This window comes from Poecile atricapillus, chromosome Z (genome assembly GCF_030490865.1).
Source record: "Poecile atricapillus isolate bPoeAtr1 chromosome Z, bPoeAtr1.hap1, whole genome shotgun sequence".
In the NCBI taxonomy this organism is placed as follows: domain Eukaryota; kingdom Metazoa; phylum Chordata; class Aves; order Passeriformes; family Paridae; genus Poecile; species Poecile atricapillus.
This window is the reverse complement of record NC_081289.1, coordinates 22,896,121-22,918,179: the sequence shown is the minus strand read 5'-3', so window position 1 is coordinate 22,918,179 and position 22,059 is coordinate 22,896,121. Positions and strand designations below refer to the sequence as shown.

The window sequence follows — 22,059 nt, the reverse complement described above, 5'->3', positions numbered from 1 at the left end:
TGCAGAATAAAAGCTAGTTGTCAGGATTCCAGCCAGATCTCAGTGAATGGAAAACGCTTCTTGTTTTCTCACAGTTCCCTTGTCTGGCTGTTACAGTGAACAGAGATTCCTTTCCATGGGTGAGATAAAAGAACTGACGGGATGACTCATCAGAGAGGGGCAGTTTTTCTTTGTTTTTACCACCTCTCTTTCCCTTCTCTTCCCTTTTCTCAGTTCTTATTAGTGGCAATGTTTGCATCATCCATGAGCAGGTTGGACCAGATGCTGCTGTGTCCAGCAGGGGATGCACAGAGCAGGGGATGTGGCCAGCACTATCTGTTGTTGCACCACATCCAATGCCAATTCTTTGCAATCCTATTGCAGCCGGCAGCGAGAGTCCTAAGGGTGCTCTTGTCCAGGCTATTTGCTTCCTGTTCTGCTATCAGTTTAGCTGATCATCTCTTTCTTTACTCAGTGGTAAGCAGGTATTTGAAGCTGTATGGTAACAGATTGCAAATCTGGACCTTGTATTCCCATTTGTCAGTCTTGTTCAAGCAATTCTCCTGTTTGGCCTCTCCACTTCTCTTGTCTGTCAAGAATTTATTTAGCTGTATGGCGTTTAATAAAGAGGTTTGCATGATTAGCCAGGCTTTTAATGTGAAGCACAAACTTTGGATTTGTCGTCATCTGTATAAACAGAGCTCAGAAATGAAATAAAGTGGCAGGTTTCGGTAAATAAAATAAAACCAAGGTGAGAAGACAGTTCAGCGTGAAGTACAGATGTGCTTTAATCCTGTGCCATTGGAAATCAATAGCAGGATTTCTGTTGACTTGAATGAAAGTAGTATTTGGCACGTGTAAGCAGGTTACGGGTTTATTCAAATCGTTATTCCTCTTAACTTTATTGTCTTTCCTTATAACACAGTGGAACGTGATCATAAAGTTTCCTGCCATAAAGCTCCGGGGTAGATTGTATGATACATTTGGTTTGTTACTGGAAACAACTTAGGTGAATTTGTGCCTCAGTTACCACAGTGACTACAGACAGTCTTGCATTCTGCATGGAGCAGTTAAAATATTGCCCAGTATATGATGTATGAGGTGCCTAATTTTGCCAGCAAGGTTTCTTCATTAGTGCTGTCTCAGTATGCACAGTTGTAACTTACGACATTTTAAATTAAGGCATCTGTTAGCAAGTGTAAGGATGAAGAGATGATATCTCAAGCCTGTGAAGTAACACTCAACGTTGATGTTTCTGTGGGTGTTTTTTCCACTTGTCATCTTGCACATGTTAAACCAGAGAATGGAACTTTTGTTCATGTTATGTATTCAATGTTTGTTTGCCAAGAAATCCACAGTTACACTTATTTCAGCCTTACTTAAGGTGTGTATTGACCACCTCTGGCTGATTCTTTGCATGGTGCACGAAGATGGTAAATGCTGCTGGAGTCTTTGAGTAAATTATTCCACTGGAGTAAATACTCATTAGAATGCAAATTTGGATTACAGATAGGCATTTTCTGTTTGCAAAAGCCAGGAAGTTTGTCTCCCTTTTTCTCCCTAGGCTGCACTTGGGAGGCAAAGGGAATAGCTGCAGGAGCCTGCCTCCCCTCCAGCTTCATCTCCCTCTTTCTGCCTGAGCCATGAAGTATTTTCTTCCTCCTCACCAGCAGGTGGAGGAAGCACTATTCTCCTCCACCCATTCCTCCAGAAAGTTAATTATTTTGGGAATTGATGACAAGCAGCAGCCCAACATGAAGAACAGGCATGTGATGCATATTTGGACAGGCATGTTATGTGTGGTGTCTGCCGTGTGTTATTTATCTCTTTTGCATAATAAGTGCAGGTAGAATGATGTTGCCAAATGAAAGTGGTTTTTGAATCGAAATTGTGTAAAAAACCTCAAACTTTAAAGCAACCAGTAATTTTATTTACTACTGCAGTGCAAATCTTTTCTTTGAAACAGGTCTGCTTCTTGATGAGTTCGAAGGGTTGCACAGGGTCTTTGAAACCGGGAACAGCAACGGATTACATGAAAGGAGGACCTTTGCTTTGCTGATTGTATCTCTCCATACCATGACAAAACCAGAACATGAACACCAACAATAACAGCTCTGTCATGTCACTAATTAAGGCCTTGTTGGCCACACAACCAGATGTTTATTGGCAGTGTGGTTTTTAAGGGTTCCTTATAACAGGGTAAAAGTGTGCTCGTGGGTCACTGAGGGCAGTGAAAACCAAGTGGAACATTTGTCCCAGTTCTCTCACCTGTGCTGCTGATATCACAGAAAATGTCAGTATCCCTCTAATGCATGTAAATTCCTTTATCTTTAACGATATATTTCCATTTTTTCTCCCCCGGAACTTCTTCAGTTAAGACTTGGGTGTTGATTGCTCGTTGTGCATCTTCTGCAGGACAATGTCCAAATGTAACACAGAACTGTTTATTTCTTTTGACATTCTTCGTTGCTCTTACTTAGATGTCTTCCTTTGTGGCAGACACAGGTGTATGTATCTACACAGCACTGCTGTGATGTGAAGTGTTTGTACAGTACTTTGCTCAGCAGGTTCCTGATTTGTGAATGTGGCTTCCACAGCTCTGATAATACACTTCAATTATAGTAACAATAGCTTGTATTGCTCCCCCATTTTATACATGAGAAAGGAAAACCTTGCCAGTTAAAGCCAAAATCAGCAGAAGTTTCAGCTAATTTTGAGTGCCTAACACCTGATTCATCCAGACATACAGAGTATCTAACATCAGGGTCCTGTGGACAACACCCCTCCTCCTGCAGAGCTCAGCCTGTTCTGCCTCCTGGCCTCTCTCTTTACCCTGAGCTTTTGTCCCTGTGTGACATCCAGCTTCGGTCTCCATTCTTGGACCTTTTGTACTCCGCTGCCTCCCACTTTGTTGCGCGTGCCAGCGCGGTGACCCGCACGGGCGTGCGGCTTTGCTCCCTGCTTCCAAGCTGGCAGCTGCCAGCAGGATCTGCACAGCCTGTGGTGGCTGCTGTGGCCACCTCTCCTGCCACGCTACACTCACATGGGACCAGAGGCTCCTCAGGGCAAAAGGGATTCTTGCAAAACATATCACCTAAATCTTATGCTTGTATGTATGTGTGTATGTATTTATTTATTTATTTAAAATGTTCAAACCGAGTTCCTTTAGGGACTCGTAATGTGACTAAATCTGGACAGTGTTTTCATGGTGCTGAAGGCATGTTAGGGAAATTCAGGTCATGCTCTGCACGCCTGGAAATTCTAGATCTGGAATGAAGAGAAGTTGGAAAGAGTATATGGGCTTGAAAATAGTTTTGCTGTTAATTTGTTATTCGTTCCACCTTTAACTATTAGATGTGTTCTGAGATTGTGGTTTAAAAATAGAGGAAAAAAAAGCAGCAAATGGGGAAAAAAAAAAAACCCACTGGAATTATTCTAATGTAATTCACAGTGAATATTGTGGGCTTATTACCATAGGAGTTACTACCTGGTTGCATCAAATTGCTGCAGTCTTCATACAAACACTTGGATAATTGAAATGCCAAGGAAGACCTTAACATTAAGGGGTGCAGACAGAAATAACCAATTTCAGCATGAGGGTCCTCAGGAGAAAGACACTAGAATAGAATACCACTTTTCTGCACTGAGACTTTCTCTTGGAGAAGCAGATTAATTCCAGGGAGTATGGGTCAGTGGTAAGAAAATCTGAATTAATGACTAGCCAGTAAGGGGTCATCTGAACATGTTAGTTTGTCTAATCTTTTACCAAATTAAAGAACAGCATGTTCTTTGAACTTTGAGTAAAAATCAAATTATATTCTTTCAATGATGTTGCACTTCCTTACAGCTGAGGAAATTGAAAGTTTCCAAGAGACTGTTGCCTTATTTTTTTTCTCCTGCATTGGATTAAACAATTTTGGGCAGATAATTAACTTCCCTGTGTCTCAGTGTATTCCCTTCTGGAAAGGTTAATATGGGAAAGTTAGACTAATGAACAGGACACATTTTGGCTTGATGCATACCTAGTAAGATTCCCTCTACATGTGAAATTTCACAACAGAATTTGAGCCAATGTTTTTAATGCAGCTTTCAGTTAAAAACTCCATAAAATGCCTAAGTGTTTTTACAAATGGTTTCACAGCACCATGTGCTAGAGAACACAAGAGAATGGAAATTGCTTGTACAAAGTCTTTCATTAGATATTGCTAAAATGTACTGCATTTTTTAGTGGCATATGTTCTAAAAATTATTATTATTTTTTTAGGAACCACAATGTGGATTTGCCATGTGGAGACAATTATTGTATATATTGTAGTTCGGGGTCATACATGTTGAATAAAACCGTGTGGAATGTGCAGTTCTTGTGAACAATTGTTTATTCTTTACAGAACTCTAATTGTAGTTAGTCTGTGTTTTGTCTGGTAAATAAGTAACTAGAGAGTCTCTGCTGGAGTGAAGAATTGGGAGGAGGCATGCGGTGGCCACAACAGTGCCAAGGAAAAATGACAAATGTGTGGGTTGAAAACCAGCTCTGGGTATATCAGCCTTGAACACCAGCAGGTGAACATGTGTATAGCCATGGTTATCCAAATGGAGGGCATATGGGACACGTTTCCAAAAGCTGCATACCAGGCATTCAGAAACTGGTTGATGACCTTTGGTTTAACATAGGCATCTGCCTGGTTCTGGTCTCTCTCTCCTGTACCATGCTACTATACTCTCTATCTGCATGAGCTGGGATGCTGATGTCAAAGCACCTCCTCTTGCTGTGCAACTTTGCTCCTTTCAGCAGGACACTGTTCTCCTTATTGTTGTCTTCTATGTTTTTCTGTAAAATGTGTGACCAAACAATGTTTTCTGCCAAGAAATTGTCCAATGATTCTCTCAAGCCAGAGGTGCAGGTTTGCCTCCAGGCTTGGAGTGGGATGGGAGCTCACAGCTCCTGGCCTGGATAAGGCTGGAGACTGCAGCCAGTGTCCAGCTCAGGCGTTCTGTGTTGATGGTTTGCACGCCACCAGTGATGGGCACGTTGGTGTGGGAATCTCTGACCTACAAAAGAATTTCCTTCTTTCCTCCTCCATAAGTCAGGATTTGTCCCTAAATTGCCCAGGTGTGCACCAGACATTTTACAGAAAAACCTCTTGTCATTAGCACTGATGGGTCGATGTACTTAGGATAGTTGATATGTCAGAGGAAATGTCTCAGATGAAAAGGTCTCCAACTAAATATATAAATGATATTTGTCAGTGTTTCCCTCAAATATCTTCCAGCAGATGTGAGTACCATGTGTGTCCATTTAATAAACTAAACTCAAAATAATTTCCACTTTGCTAGATATATGGGGAATAGCTGGGGAGGGCGGGGAGCAAACTACAAAGCAAGGTAAAAACTGCATATGTGTGTTGTTATATTTGATGACCAATTCATTAAAGCCATAAGTGTATCCAGGCTTGCAATAGTGTTCTCCTGCTGTTGCTTCCTGTACTCCCTGGCTACAGAATCAGTCTCTATGGCTCTCATTTGTCTTACCCACATGAAAGACTTTGAGCATCTGCAAGTTATGATTTGAGAAGTATCTGCTTTTGAACAGAATATATTTATCACCGTGTCTTCACAGGCAGCATAGTACGTTGTATAAATTAGGGGATCCTAGACCTTTGAACACTCGGAGGCTGGGTGAGGTGCTCTGTGTGTGTACTGTGTCTGGCCATACCCATTAAACATCCTGGACCCACACCAAAAATGCCAGATGTTCAGTAGACGTGGAGGCCCTCCTGTAACCTTTGCTGTGTGCTGCAAAGCGTGGAGGGGGCAAGGTTGTAGCCATCCCTTGATCTCCCATGGTTCTTGCACTCTTATTTGAGCCCTGTAATTTCTATATTTTGAGCTAGAGACCATGGGCCAGTCTTCAATTCAGTCTGTTAAACTATTGCATGGTATAAGCTCATTGTGTCCCTCAACTGTCCAAAGATGGATGGGACTCGCTTAGCTCTGATGGTTTATGTGCCATCAGTCCTTAAAGCTGCCACTGGTCCGTGATGTGATGGAAGTCCTGGGTCTTGCTCAAGTATGGACTTTTCTAGGCTCTATCCTTACCAGCATAGGAGATAATAAAATACTTTAATGGGTCGTTCCTTTCACTTGAAAAAAAATCCATTCACAGAGCAGCTGTGGGAAAAGGGATTGTATGAAACCATCCCAGCCAGTTGTAGGTGAATGTGAAAATCACAAAATAAATGCAGGTCTTGTTTTTTATAAATATTAAGAAGACAGCAGCTGAGATTGCTGAGCTTAACATGCTCCTGACGTAACTGTTAATTTCCGGATTCCTCCTCAGTCTTCCCTTCTCACTGTCAGTATTTCCCACTTCACCTCACCACACCTTCAGCCTGATGCTTGGGCGTCCTTGCTGCTTGGGTCCCTGGGCTGCCAGCCTGCTGAGCGGGAGCATCTGCTGCACCTTGCGTGGGGCTGGCTGCCTCTGATGAAGCATTGGTGCTTGGCAGGCTGTGCTTCCCTGTTGCCTCGCCTTTCAGGGGAACGTTGGCCTATGGTGATCCCAGAGCCCCTCGGCTACGCTGGTGCAGCAGCCACATGTGGGACGACTTAAGGCTGGAGCAGTGTCTTTGTTCGGAGGTCTGGCGGCTTGAGGGACTTGCAGTTATCCTAATGTCTGGCTGGGCCGTGGAGCTGAGTCAGCGTGCTTGGCCTCGAGCAGCACTGCCTCAGAATAACGACACTAGTTAAAGGACATTAGGCTTAAGAAAAAAAATAAATTTATTGTTCCTGTGACAAGATACCAAGTTCAGGGACTAAATTTAGATATTCTTCAGTAGATCAGAAAAACTGGGGTCCTGCTGTTGATGGAGATCTGAAAGCCTTCATATCATGTTTCCTGTACACAACAAGGCATTTGATCTCTTCTGAGATTTCTAATCTCTATTAAATGCCTGATGGTGAAAGATACCTCCCTTTATTTGAGGTACGAGTGTTATTTTAAATATGAGTGTGAATAATTTTTTTTAATCACAAAAGATAGCAATGAGGGTTGGGTAGAAATACCTCTTTGATGCTGTGTGGTAACTAAATGTTCCTTTTTGTTAAACGGTGCTTTGTTGTTGACACAAAAAGGTTAAGTCCTTCGCATACAAGTCTGACAGGGGAAGACAGCAAAGCTTGTTGAAGAAACAGCTTCCAAGGCACTTGTTCAGAGCTGTCACTTACTTGCATATTTTTACAACTCTGCACAAATCAAATATTATGGCTTCCCCAGCAGAGTGCAGCTCGGGAAGGAGGAGCGAAGGTGTCTGGAGATGCCTGGAGACACCTGGTGCAGCGGATTCAGCAAGGCAGAGCTGCAGGCTGTTGTTTTGGTGTGAGGAAATAAAATAGCCTTTGGGAGGAGAAGAGGGGAGAGTGCAGCCTTTCCATTTGATGCATGTTCTAATGCCATGTGGCCTAGAACCTGGAAAATTCCTGTAAATACCTGCTGGAAGCAATGCAGGCTTAGCTGACTTGTATAGGGATGTAACTGAGAGACGCCCATTGCCCCCTTGGGAAGATACCTTTTAAATCAGGACTATACATGAGGAAAGGCATCCTTCATGCTACTTCCTTTGTTTCTATTCTCTTCAGGGTACCAAAATGAGCCAAAATAATTAAATGGTGATCTGTGGGTTTAAGCTTCAACTTCTGTAGCATCCAGTTGTTCCAGCCATGCTTTGGGCATCTAGGAGGAGAGTGGTTTCCGTGAGGTTCATCTAGAAAGTCTGTGGTGGAGCCACGGGAAGAGCAGAGGTTGACCACAGCTCCAGCACCGTGCTGAGCCATTCCTTGTGTGGGTATAACCATCTCAGGAAAATTGCTCTTAAAATGAATGTTCTCTTCCATGGCTTTAGTCACACTTGGAAGGGATGGTGCCAATTTTTCAAAAGCCCACCCTCTCTTGTGCCTTGGAGGCAGCTCATCACTGTTGGGCACCACTTGATACAGCTCAGTTGCCGTTGTGTCAGCACAGCCTGGCAGGAATGAGGGCCTTTAGCTGGACTGTGCAGTGCGTTTGCAGCCAGGCCAGAGACCAACCATCCTTTTCAACTACAGGGTTTTTTGTGTGTAGAGATCGAGAGTTTTCTACCAGTGTTTCAGTAAAACTCCCATTCTATCTGGAATTTTATTGTGTAAATGTGGTCTAAGGGAACCTGTGATAGGCCTCGTTGTGGGTTATGTGTTGCTCACAAGGAATTAATCAGGGAGAAGGATTTCATGCTGTACTTCAACCTCCTTCAAGCCTTTCTTGGATGAAAGGAAAACTCTGCAACTGTGAATGTAACTGGTTATGATTATTGGATGTCATTACTCACTCACTCTGAGCATAAAACAGAAATATTGCATCCCCTGTGATATACGTGGGTGAAATGCTGGTCTCAGTTGCGTTAACACTTGTAAGCTGAAGAGTAGAGTCCGGTCCTTTGTTTCATTTGAAATACTCGTTTAACACAGGCAAGGACTAAACAATACACTTGAAAGCGATTTGTGTTATTGTCTGTAGAGCAGAGCTTGTATTTTATGAACTGGCTGATCATAAAGACAGCATAAATCATGTAAAGCGTTCTCATTTGCTTTTTCTTTCTTTTTTTCTCTTTTTTTCTTTTTGCGGATGGGGCTTGTAGGGTAGAGTTGCAGTCAAATGTCTGCTCCAGGATATTTTAGTTGAACTGTGCGAGTCCATTAAACAAATGTAATGGATTTTTGGAAAGAAGCACTGCGTGTTTCAAACCAAATGTTTTACATAGAGAACATCTGGTTAGTTCTGGGTGTTTGTATGTAGAGCACATCAGACAGCAGCCGTAGTGAGTTCAGCTGGGAGGTTGCCTGGGATGTAGTTGTAGGATATGACAGTTTGGTTGTTATGGGGAATAATTCCTATGAAGTATTGCCATAAACTGAATGTTTGGCACAAACAGTTATATCTTTGTTTTACTGCACACCCAAGTTATTTTTCTTATCTGCCCAGCAAAACTCTAGAAGCTGTTTAAATAACCCAGTAAAAGCTGGCACCTCAGATCTGTATTAAAGCATGCCTGAGGAAGGGAAGTGAAGCTTGCTCTGTTTTCCGGGAAGCACTATGGATTCCTGCCATGGGCAGTGCAGTGTGAGTGAGCAATGAATGCAATATGTGCGAATGGTTTTGTGGGGTTGAGTTGGAAACGATCAGTGTTCCACTCGTGTTGTATGGTGTTGCTTTGTGCTATGTGAATATGCAAAACTGGTGAAATGCATGTAATTAGCCTGACGTTAGAGTTCATTGGGGCTACTGGAAGGACTTTAACCTGGGTAAATTAATAAGTCTGCTTTTACTTCACAGCATCGGAAATACTGTATTTCCAGGAAATGTAGGAAATGTAGAAAAATGTCTTATTTGGGAGTTGGTTCTTAAATTATTTCTGCAGTTTAACTGAGGAATGCGTGGTTCAAATGAGATTAAAGCTGTAATTTCCAGAGTAGCAATGCAGCTTCCCCTTTCAGGATTGTTTAACTAAAAAGTTAAACAAAGTGGGTTAGGCAGTCTCTTGGTCTGGTCCCTTGTGGACAGCAATTCACATTATGCAGCACTGCTTTAATAGTCCTGCTTGGTCTGACATGATTTGTGGTACTTGCTGAGATGAGTTTCTGGACCGAGCAGCATGAGAGGGAATTGCTCCTCACTCTGAGGAAGGGGTTATGTCCAAGTCTGTGCGAAGGTCACTGGCAGGGTGAAGTGGGAAGCCTGAGCTGCTGTTGTTACACTACCTAACAGTTTAGCTTCTGGCAAGCGGATCTCAGAAACATGAGTTCTAACTCGCGCTTGTTCAATTGACTCCAGCCAAAACACATGCCAAAAAAAGTGTTTGTGCATGTTGAAGAAGGGGGCAACAGTCCTGGAGCTCGCAGGATCTGGGGGAGTTCTTAAGCAAAAGCTTTCCATCCTGAAAAATAATTGCTTTGTGCTTTTTTCCCCTCCAAAGTTAAGTCTCCTCAGAACTACTTAGAACTGCCTGCAGTTGGGAACTCCTCTTCTAGCAGGAAAGCTGGAATTATGCATTTAAGGCTGCAAAATTGCTGTGTCGTCAGTCATTTAATTGTAGGAAAGTGTAATTCATTCGTCACCCTCTCACATCCATTTCAAGCCCAACTGGCTGCAGGGAACAAGAGTGTTCCTGTTCCTGTGTTACTCTCTCCACTGAGCCATTAGGGTGGCCCTGGTAATTTACTTTCAGTAAATAGAAGGGAACAACAGGAGGTTCCTCTACCTTCAAGGGGCATAAATATTTCTCAGAAATCAGAGACGGATGGGGAAGAAATCTTAGCAAACTCCTTTTCTCATGCTGTAGTAATTCCACCACATTCTGTCATAAATTCCAAGATGGTCCCTTCCCAGAAGGGATCATTAAATAGGTAATGTCCAGGCAGAACAATGTAATACTGAAGTAGTGTGTTAATAAAAACCAAATTTAATATTGCAAAGCGATCTGTAAGCCCTGGAGCAAAATAATCTGGGTGAGGCTTTGATACACGATTGCCAATCTTTTTGTTTTCCAAGAGTATTTTTCCAGATAGGATGTGGGTTTATGGTTTGCTAGGTTCCCACCAGGAAGTGGTGTTTATATTTTGATCCGCCTTAGATCAGTTTAGGAAAGTGTACTAGATACAGGTGCTTCTGATAGTTCTGCATCACTAACCCTTCCAACTGTGCTGTTTAAACACATCTGTCCATCCTCCATCATATGATTTCTGTGGTCCACCATTTTTGCACAATGAATCCTTGCTCATCAATGTTAATCCAAAAGGCTAAAATCTATAAATTCAACTTTAAAAATCTCTCCACACTTAAAAATTCTGTTCTGTTAATTAGGAATTTGAGGTGGTCAAACAGTATGGTGTTGGATTTTAATGAGTGTTGTGGTGCATGAAAGTACAGACATTTCTTCTTGAAAAGACTCTTCCCAAGTTTTTTCCTTGTACTATAGTAATTCCCATGGTGAAACAACACTTCCGTTTTTTTCTCTGAAGGACTGCAGAACCAGAGAGCAAAATCAAAAGATCCACACAATACCAGCTGACTTCACATTTGTCGTGGAAGAGGCACTGTAAAGATGTGCAAAGCTCTCAGTGATTCTGAGGTTTCTCTGAACTCACAGCAGCTTCAGTGAAAAAGAGAATAATCCGAGTTACATTTACTTATCCACAGCTTTCTCAAGCAGAATGTACCAATAAATGAAAATGTGCTTTGAGGTGGCTTCTTGGGAAAATGATTCTAAGAGTTCAAACAATGTCTAACCCTCTTCCTTGTTTAATGTGAATTACAGCCTTGCACTGATGTAGTACCTTTCGCCTAAACCTGTAAAATCACTTTAGAGACTCTGGTAACTGCTGAGGTTACCATTATTTAGCAGCACATTGTAACAGTTTGCAGCAGTTGCTTAGAGGGTGTGAATAACCCCATTTCCAATTTAAATTATAGGAGGAATTACAGGAGACTGTGTAATTTTCAAACTGGAGCTAGATCCAGGCACCAGGACTTTATACCTGTCTTCTTAAGAAAGTCATAAAGGGCTCTTTATAACGACATAGCCAAGATCTTGGTTTTGTGTTTCATCCTCAAATTGATGCCTTGAACAGTGTGCACTCCTCCTTTGGAGGATTACTTCAGTGTGGTTCACTGCTTATTCACAATGAAAAAACAACATTGAATTAAAGTCCCTCTCTGCTGCCTCAGGTTAGCATTTTGCATTACATCAGCAGCTGTGGTAGCTGTGAGATCAAGCCCCAAAATTACTGTGAAATCTTATCTTCCAGTTTTTGGACAGTGGATCTGTAATACCCATGTAACATTGAGAACAGTAAACTTGGGGCTTGTGAATTCTTTCACTCCTCTTTATCCTGACTTGCCAGTAATTAAATTAGTGCTAAACAGTCTGCGCACAGGCTTGCAGAAGTTAAAAGACTGACTGACACAGGATTCACTTTCAGTGACTTTTCCTCTTTTGCACATGTGCTGGATGGAGCTATGGTGTGTTTGGAATTTGATCAATAATGATTGCACAATTCTAACCTCATTTAAACTATGATATAAACAGACATGGTAGAAACGGATGCTACCAGGTTTTTTTCCTGCTTAAAAGTGAAGTCAGCTTTTTTTTTCTGCCTTTTTCCCCCCCTCCTTTTTTTTTTTCTCCCTTTTTGGTTCCAACAAAATTGTAACCTGGAAGAAAAGCAATTAGACTTTGTGAAATCCCAACTCAGTGTAGCATTTGGCTTTGGTAAATGTGGAAGCCAAAAATAAACATCTGCTTGGCAACTTCACTAGAACTTAACTGTAAATGCAGTTTTCATCTTTTGAGTGAATGTGGCATTCAGTGCTGGTTAACATCTATGAAGGAGAATGATCCATAGTTGAGGCTGTAAAGCATTTTTTCTCTTTTTTTAATTATAGTTATGAACATCCATTGCCTTGGGGAAATCCCCTACCCCAGTTTCTTTCCAGATCTAATTTCTTATGTGCCAAAGCATGAACTTTTCTTGAAAGTTTGAAGGTAGTTGGCTGGGACATTTGTGAGTTATTAGACTTCGGAAAGGAGATGGTTACATTTAGAAGTGTATTGAAGAAAATGTAATCAGTCCCTCTTTTCTCCAGGAAGGTGAAGTCCGCACATGCTAGGGCCTCTCCCAGGATGCCAGACCTGCCTTGGGCTCCAGTCCTGCCAGGACACAGCTGCAAGTATCTTTAAAAACCTGGTCCTGTCAGATATCTGCTTTTCAACAAATCTTCTGCAACCTCTGCTCCTACCACAGCAAATTTGTTTTACTGTGGATCAGGGAGGATTGAAGTGGATGCAGATTTGTGGTAGCATGCTATTGGGACAGTAGGGAGGGGTGAAAAGGGGCAACTTGAGGCATCGCTATGGGAAGCACATCATTATTGCTAGAGATGTTGGTTATTTGTAGGATGTTTCTTCTCGAACTGAATAGTGCTATGGCTTAGGAGTTCAGTAATGTGGTGTAAAAAACTTTGGGGAAGGGAGAAGTTTTTTAGTATATTTCTGACATAGGTGACTTGAGGCAAGGATTCTCAGCATTAAATGAGGAAAGGTCTGCCAGGGAAATTTGTCAGAGAATGCATGGTGTAAATATGTCAGGCTTTTTATACATAGCTGAGGGTAGTGGGTACCAGACAATGAAAGGATGCAAATTTCCCAGTAAGGCAGTAGTTACTCAGGAAATGTGCTCACAAATCCTGATAACAAGCACCGTATGCGGGGGTGAGGAAAGAAGTGGAGGGTGTTGTATGTTCCTCCTGGCACCCACTTTATATATGTACAGTATAAATGTGTTCATCTGGTACCTTCTACTGCTCATAAAAACTTGATTCCATAAACATCTTTCTCTGTGAATAAAGGGGGAACTAGAGAGAATATATAATCCCCTTGCAGAGTGTTTGTGAATAGTTAATTCCTCTTCTCCACTTGGTGAATCGTTATTGATGATATGATAGCAGCAACTATGTCCAGCAGAACCAAAAAAGTAAAATTAAACCTGAAGTAATTATACCTTCATTCTCCCAGAGACAGTGGCACATTGTGCCTCATCTTATGCAAATAGAATTTTGATTTAACCTTTATCACAGTGACTCGGGACTTCTAGTGCCTTGGCACAAGAGTGAGTTTCTCTACAAGTAGTGACATCAGCTTTGGTTTTTAGAAATATAATCTGTCTGGTACATTGTGAAGAGGGGAATAAAACAGGGAGATGCTGATGTTTGCCTTATGCTGTTACCATGCAGAGTGAGGCAGCTGTAAAAAATACCTTTACCTCATACAAGCACATGGACCTGAGAGGTGGATGGAGGCACGTGCATCCTTGCCCTTTATGTGTGCAGCTGCTGGCTTGCAAGAACAATAACAGTGTTTTGTCCTTGGTAACATCCATGACATGAACAAACATGTGATGGAACAAAGTAGTGAGCAGAAGCTGAGATTTAAATCAGCAAAGGCTCACTTGGGTGCAGATGGCACCGATTACTGCTTTGAGCAACTCCCCCGATTACTGCATAGTTTGCCAAATATCAAACAATAGAGTTGGGCTGCTGATAAATAATTAATAAGGATTTTGTTGAATGCTTGTCTCCCAGGCAGTATCACCATGGAGATGATCTGGCTTTTAGGATGTGAAAACTAACAATCTCTGAAACAATGGCATTGTGTCAACCTTACTCTTTCTCTGAAAGGGAGAGCTCTCAGAGATGTGTTAGCACATTGCACAACGCCAGGCACTAATTTTGCTTACACTCACAGTGGCCTTTTGTCAACTTTTCAGTGTCTGCATGAAATGTTTCCTATGACCATGCAAAAGCTTGTTCTTAGAATTACATGTCCTTGCATGATGCTCTTTAGTACTGCATCTGGCCCAGGGCTAGAATCTCAAGATTACTTTTTTCCAGCAAATGGACACAGCAAAGGTATAATCATGTGGTACGAGGCTTACAAAAAGAAGTCCTCATGAGAATTCCTTTTCAGAACCCTTTGGATGCTTCATTTTCCCATAGGAATATTTGTCCATAGCTCCTTCTTCCCACCTGGAAGGTCCAGAGGCTAGTTAGACAGTTACTCAGCCCAGCCTTTCCTTTTTCTCCTTTGTGCAACCTCTTGAGGTGCCATTTCAATGCAACTTCATTATCAGCATCCCCCTCCTTATCATTTGATTGCAGCCACCTCAGGGACCACATAATTTTGTAGCTTTGTTTCTTTTACTCTTGGTTTGGTGATGTCTGGGCCAAGAGCCATAGGTAGAGACTCGCCTGGAAAAAACATTATGTGGTGCCAGACTTTATTCTTTCTTACTTGGCTCTGTGGAGCTGGAGAAAGAACAATGTACCTTTTCTCTCCCCACCCCCAAACATCCTCTGCTCTCCCTTTCTCTTCCTCCCCTGGTTGATCAACCTATTCTTTACCTCCACACCCCATTGGCACTTGGCACATTGCACTTCCCACCTTAGAGTCTCAAAGAAAGGAAGCAGAGCTGTGAAACTGGCTGGGCTCACCCACTTCCCATTGCTGGGTGGGGATGGGTTCAGTCCACAGCTTTCAGAAAGGAGAGGTTTATGTGTATTTAACCTTCCCCTCCCTCTTCACCCAAAGAAAAGAATTTTTCATAATTTTCTTTAAGCGTCTTTTCTGACACGTCACTCAGTGGCAACGAGCTGGTTTCCTTTTCTCAGGGAACTTCGCTCTCTGTCCTCATGCTGGCTTTTTGACTCTCTGCAATAGTATTGCAAGAGCCCATTGGAATTTGTTCGAGCATGGGTGGTATGTACAAGTGCTGGAACCAGCTTAAAAGTCACAGCCTCCCTCGGTGGAAAAAAGCAGTTCATATCTCACTATGGTCCTAAAAATAGCCTTGGTAGATAATAGAGAGTGGAAGATTGTTTTCAATGGATCTGAATGTACTGCATGCAGAAATCGCTGGGGAAGGGTCAGTAGTTTGTGGCCTTTAAGTAGTCAGGCTCAGCTACAGCACTCACCGACGTAAAAATCTGTGACTCTGCCCTGTGGCTAGTTCTACCTTTATTTATATTCATACAACTCAGCTGGAAATGAGGCAAACTTAGGTTCATTTGACTAAAACAAACACATGAACCAACTTCCTGAAATCAAATGAAACATATTTTCACTTTGATGAAAATAGAGCACTTTTTTGCTTAGCCATAAATGATGATGCCAGCAGTGACTCAGCAGACAGGGAGATTTGATATGGAAATGGGCACCTACTGCCTGCCATGCCCATTGCCAGATGTTTAGACCTGGAAATGCTTTTTGGTACACAGTGGTCTTGATAAGGCTCTGTAAAAATAAATTCTACCTGTTTTGCTCTGCTAAGCAGCCAAGAGGCTTGAAAAGGAAGAAGGACATTTCTCTCACAGACAGGACTGAATGTACAGAAACCTTTGCAACCATCATACTTTTGAAGTATTTATAGTTCAAGTCCAGTTATTTGTATGAAACAAAAGCAAAGAAGCATGAAGTGTGTTGGAAAATACTTTATAATCTCTCTACACCAGTTCAGAGAGTGAATATAAATCCTCTTTCCAGCAAATGGAAACCAGTAATTTACTGCAGCCTTGAAGAAAGCAATTTATTTCTCTACACTTCCTGCCCAGCACACTCTGCAAGCTGACTCACGGAGGGATGGGAAGCCAAAAGCTGTTCTCCCTCTTTCCTATCTGCTTCTGGAAGGCAGAGCAGCAGTGAAGGTGGGGGTGTGTGCTTGTGCAGAGTAGCTTGGAAGTGCCTGGCAATATTAGAAGCTCACAACCGCTGCCTGTGCCATAGATTTTGGAGAGGGTATTCTCTTTACCTCCTTCTGAGCAGAGACTGGTACCAGAACTGGCAGTGCAGCTGGAGGCAGTTTCATCCTGTCTCCGATGGTCTTCTCTCCCTCTGACCCGATGTGTGGGACCATGCAGCCATCGGAGTTGCAGAAGATAATGGAAATGGTTTTGGTGCATACAGCCAGTAATGATCCCCAGAGGGAAACATCACATGGCCTAGTTTTGAGCTGTGACCTTGGTGCTTATGCATGTATTTAACTTTGCATGTGTGAGCTGTCCCACGAAAGTCAATGGACTGCTCACATGTGTGAAGTTAGGCATGTGCTAAAGTGTTTTGCCAGATGGGATATTGTGTCTATGGGGGCTTTGGGTGAACTTAAACCTGTTTTGTTGGGGTGAGAGGCTTTAGATTTCATTATTAGGAATCTGATACATTACTCTCCATGAGTGCAAGGTCTTGGAGTTATCTGAAATTCTCATTAAGACAAGAAGCTAGGAAAAATACAAATTCCTCCACTAGTAATGTCACTAAAAATACTATAATTAAATTATCTAAGTCTTAAACCCAGTAAAATATATTGAGAAAGTGTGGTAGAGGTATAAGTACAGTGTTTTGAGAGTACCAAAGGGACTAACAGCACTCTCTCTGCAGATACTGAGCTGGAATATTTGGAGTAGTTAATGTAGCTGATGTAAAAAAGCATGTTGCTTTTTCTGTACTCTTGATTCATAGGCTGTGACCCTTAATAAATTTTGATGTTGCGAACAGTGAAGCCGCTGCTTTCAGAGAAGGCAAGAAAGCAGGCAAGAAAGAAAGAAAGAAAAGAACCTTAAGAATGAACAAACAAGTTCTTTCATAAGGGATTTCTCAAGTGACATTATTTCCTATTATGCTGAAGTTATTCAGGTTTATCATGCAGCGGTCCTGTAAGTGGGGTTTAGAAAAATGGAGCTAGCTCTGTCTGGTGTTAAAAGCATAAGCACTCTTTAAAAATGTATTTTCTGGAATATATTTCTGAAACAAATAAATTTCATGAAAGAAGTTACATCATTGATATTTTAGAATACCTGGAAGAGAGGCTTGTTTTATGGTCCTATACCATAACATACAGCTAGGGGTCTTATTTTACTCAGAGACATGAAAACAATGAAACGTAATAAATACCTAGAACGTGATAATGATTTGTAATGTCTCCATGAAATACTGAATAAAACCCAACTGGATTGCTTTCTTGTTTGTGTTGGTTTTTTCACATCAGTAGACTTGAGCCCAAGTATTCTTACTGACATGGTCTAAGCAAACCGGTGCAGGTGAAAGACTTGACTGGCAGAAATCTGTTTCTTAGAAGGGAAGAGCTGGAATGACTGCTGTCCTGCTCCACTAATCCTGCTCTGGGATGCCACTGCCAGTGACGGTCTCCTGACATCGATCGCTCACTGTTTGGCCTTTCAGACCAGGTCACCAGCAAGGCTGTGCATGGCTGGTAGCCTTTGAAGTGTTGAACTTGTCCACTTGGGGATTTTGCAGGCCACCAGGCAGATGGCATGGGGCAAAAAGTATTTGTTGAGATGCCTTTGAACCCTTCACTTTGCTGACACCCTTTTTGAGGAGAAAAATAGCAGTTTGACATGGGAAAAGGTATCAGAAACCATCCTATTATAACCGGATGGTTTGTTGAATAAGGCACTTCCGAGGTGTGTTGCACAGTTAGGGAGGAAAAGGCAGGCAGCAGTTTGTGAGATGCTACTGTCCTTGTTTCCTTTAGGAGTCATGTTGCCTTTCTGTTTCGATTTCCTCATCTCCTGAAAGTGGATAAATTGTGCTGTTTCACCGATTGCTTATCAAGGTTTAACTAATAAATGGCTTATGTGCTGTGCAAATAGACAGTGATACTATTTTGTTAGTGCATGTGAGTAAGCCTCTGTTACGTGTGAGTGCTTGTACTGGTAACATCCAAGGGGCACTGCCTCCCATGCAGCACTCTTGCTGTTTGTCAGGATTGCAGGGGGTGGGCTGACCGTGGCCAGATGGATTCTTAGAGCTGCCCTGGCTCCATTGGCACCACTGGAGTAAAGATATTTCATACCTGCCAATTGTCTTTCCTTGTTTCCAAATGCTGGTCACTCTGATCTGAAGGAGCTGAGTGAGGGAAGAGAAAGTCTTGAATGTTAAAACCCAGGAGATGTGTTCAGCATGTATTCTTTCCTTATACTGGGATGAGATGTTGCAGCCTGGATGTCACTGACAAAATCCCAAGTACTTTGTCTGGGCTGTTGAATTCTACCCCTGCAACTGGGAAATGATGCTTGCAGGAGAGCTTAAGTACCATCTTTGAAATTTAGGTAAACTTTTAGGAATAGCCTTTATAAATTAAGGTGCCTTAATTTTCAGCATGGCTTGTGAGACTGTAAGCTCTCTGGTCTTGTTAAAAAATATGTTCCCAGGCAACACAGCTGTTTGTGAAGATGTGTAAAATATATTAGAATGTTGATCCAAACATATATTTACAAAGTGCCACCACACTTCTCAATCATGTTTGCATTTTTGTATCTAAAAATATGTTTTCTTACACACAATGATTCCACAGAGGCCAGTTGCAGTAATTATGGGTAGATGTGCAAAAGTCCTCTCTTTGAAGCACACAGTCAAGTTATCAGGAGATTGGCATGTCCTCTGGGCTGCCGTTATTACTTTACCAGCCATGAATGGGGAAGAATTTGCTCCCTGTTGTATATCTTGACAATGAAACCCTTCTTAAATTCTTCCTCAGAGCCAAGTACAAGGCTGTCTTAATAAAAAATATGTTTTTACCCATGTCTATATTTATTTCTTGCAGGAATGCACATACTGCTCCAAGAGCCACCCACATCCTTCTGTATACAGGGTGTATTTGCATTTGCAGTCAGTCCGAGTGCAAACGTGGGAAGGGGAAAAATCCAATGTCATCTTTAGAGTTGGTTGCCTTTTCCATCTCTAGAATTACTTGGAGGCTATCTTGGTCACTCATTCAATTAAGATCTGTTGTATTACCTTTTCTAGAAATATGTACCATGTAAATAAGACCTATATACTGTAACTATGTTGTTACTTTTAAAATCTCGATTCCAAATGTTTGGGTCAAGAGGAAAAAAAATAGTTTTGGTTTTAACATGCAAATCATTTTGTCCCTTGACTTCTTTTTGTTCCGCTGTCCCAAAGTAGGGGAGCACTTGAGCAAGAGCTTAATTTTAAGCACGTGCAGCAATCCTTGGGAATTCAAGGGGATGGGGCATGTGCTTAATGTTTTTTTGAACAATGTTGCTTTTCAGAGTTGAAGGCTTTGTAGGAAACCTGATCCTTTAAACTGGCTCCTGTTTATGTACATTTCAATTTTATAATATCGTAAGTTTTTCTCTTCTTTCTTCAATATCCTCAATGCTACATCATATAATGAAAACAATACTGGTCATGCCACTTACAATTACTAAAGTAGGCAGTGAAATTTTTTTTTTCTAGAGTAACTGGGGAAATAACGTAAATCGTAGACTTACAAATGTTTTCCCTGGAGAAGTCCACAGTAGTTGGCTGCAAAGAATGACACAAGTTTGGTTTACCCGTAAAAGGGTGGTCATCTCAGCAGGTCAGTGATGTTTTTCAAAGACGTATTGCTGATTTTAAGATAGCTGATAATTTATTCCCTGAACCCTAGCTTAAAAAAAACAATGCAGGGTAAATATTGAATATAATAAAGGCCATGCTGCCATTCAGTATGCACAATGCCCTCACCTTCCCTCTCCTACCAGCTTCTCTGCATTGTCTTCTGCATTTCTCACAGGGCATGAGATGACCTCCACGATTATTTATGGGGGTGTTCAGATAAGCCCTTTTTTCACAGGCAACACACATGCACACTGGACTCACAAGTACTGTTATAATTTGAATTTATATTCCAAGTTCAGCTATCACTTCCTCTGTTCCCACCCTGCCTTTTGGAAAGATATCCAGTCACATTATTTGCTTGTTAAAAAAGCTTGCTGATTGAGGAAGGATGCAGGAAGGATATGTTTTTGCAGTGATTGCATAAGTGTTGTGTAGGACCTGAAGCCTTGAGTTTATATGAGGACGAGTTTAGATGGGAATTTCAAAGATTTATTTCTTCTGATTTTTGAATAAGTTATAACTCTTAGACAGTTTGCCTGCTTTAAAGAACCATGGACTAACCTGTGTTAATGGGATCCTTTATGATTAACAGAGATATCAATACATAATCAGCACCCTGGATTCCCTGCCTCTGTTCCATCAGAGATCTCATCGTTTTTTCAGAGAAATTGTCTCATAAGTTTCTTTTTAAAATTGTCAAATGCAATTTTGTCTTAGCAAATGTACTTCCCATCAAAGTCTCTTGCAGAGTTTTGTCATTCACATAAGCACATTTGCATGTGCTTAGGCTAGCACAGAGATCTTTCCAAAAGACACTGTGCTCCCCCTCAGTGAAGTCCTAAGACCTGAAGAGCCCAAAACTTCTTGTCACCCATTACTGTAATAAGAGTGTATTTATTGCTATGCAGTGAGGGAGCTGGAGCATGGAGGTTTGTATTTTAAAGATTTGTTTTGGTCATTCCACGTTCTGCCAACATCTAACATCTGTATTTATTTTTGAACTCTTCTTAGTGGATTTGATGCATCTGTTCAGTTCCAAGAATAATGCTTGATTTCCTGAATTTATAGGTTGCAATAAAATCCATTCGTAAGGACAAAATTAAGGATGAACAAGATATGGTTCACATCAGACGGGAGATTGAGATCATGTCATCCCTCAGCCACCCTCATATCATCACCATATATGAAGGTTAGTGGATGTGATTTTCCTCCCTGACTGCTCTGTTACGTTCTTGCAGACCTGATGTTCATGTTTCTTGAGATCGTGCACCAAACCAACCCCTACTCCTTGTGTAACCCATCCCTTACCAACGAGACTGCCTTGAGCACTGCCTTCCCTCTGAGCTAACAGTGTTTCACAGATCCATAAACCTGTGCTTGGAAGAGCTTCTTCTTGTGTGAGTTCACTGTGTCAATCGCAGGTGGGAGATGGTTGCATGTGTCACCTCATGTCCTTGCTTCCTCTGCACAGCTCAGGTTCATTTCCTCCTCACTCATGAACCAGCCTGATGTCTGTTTCTTCTCCCAGCCCCTGAACCAGTCCTTGTTTGCTTTATTTTCCCTGGACTGCAAGGACCGCTCTTATCTGCTCTAGGACTTTGGTCCTCCTTTACCTGCCAGTTCAAGTTGCTAGTTCTGTCATTGCAGCTTTTCCCCCTGAATCCCAGCTTCCGCTTCCTGTCCACCTCTGCACACTTTTCCTGTCAGTCTGGTGGCTGACTTACCATTCCTGTTTCCTTATCCTGTCTTCTTCCTCTACCTCCTTTCTTCCTGGGACACGGCTAGGAAGATTTGCCAGTTTGTTTATGTCGCAGCAGTAGCTGGGCAGGTCAGGCGATGTCCATGGTAAAAGATACCAGCCAAAGGGTCTGTTGCTGCAGGGAGGGAGGCTGCATGTTGGATCTGGGATGTAGATTCCAGAGGTTCAGAGGGGTCTGGGTCAGACAGCCTTGTCCCTGGGGATCACCCCTTTTCCTCTTTGAAGAATAGGAAGCCTGCATGTAGCCCTACACATTTCCATAGCCATGAGGTAAATGCAGAAGGTGATGAGATGTGTATGGCAGCTCTGCTCTGAGAG

General features: G+C 42.0%; 1 protein-coding gene across 1 annotated transcript in view; it reads left to right on the top strand.

Annotated features, from left to right (window-relative positions):
- Window positions 1–22,059, top strand: part of LOC131593134 (NUAK family SNF1-like kinase 1) — a 45,058-nt gene that overhangs the window by 2,162 nt on the left and 20,837 nt on the right. The window contains exon 2 of the mRNA XM_058865391.1: window positions 21,051–21,171. Coding sequence (XP_058721374.1) covers window positions 21,051–21,171 — 121 coding nt within the window. The remainder of the gene's footprint in view (window positions 1–21,050; window positions 21,172–22,059) is intronic.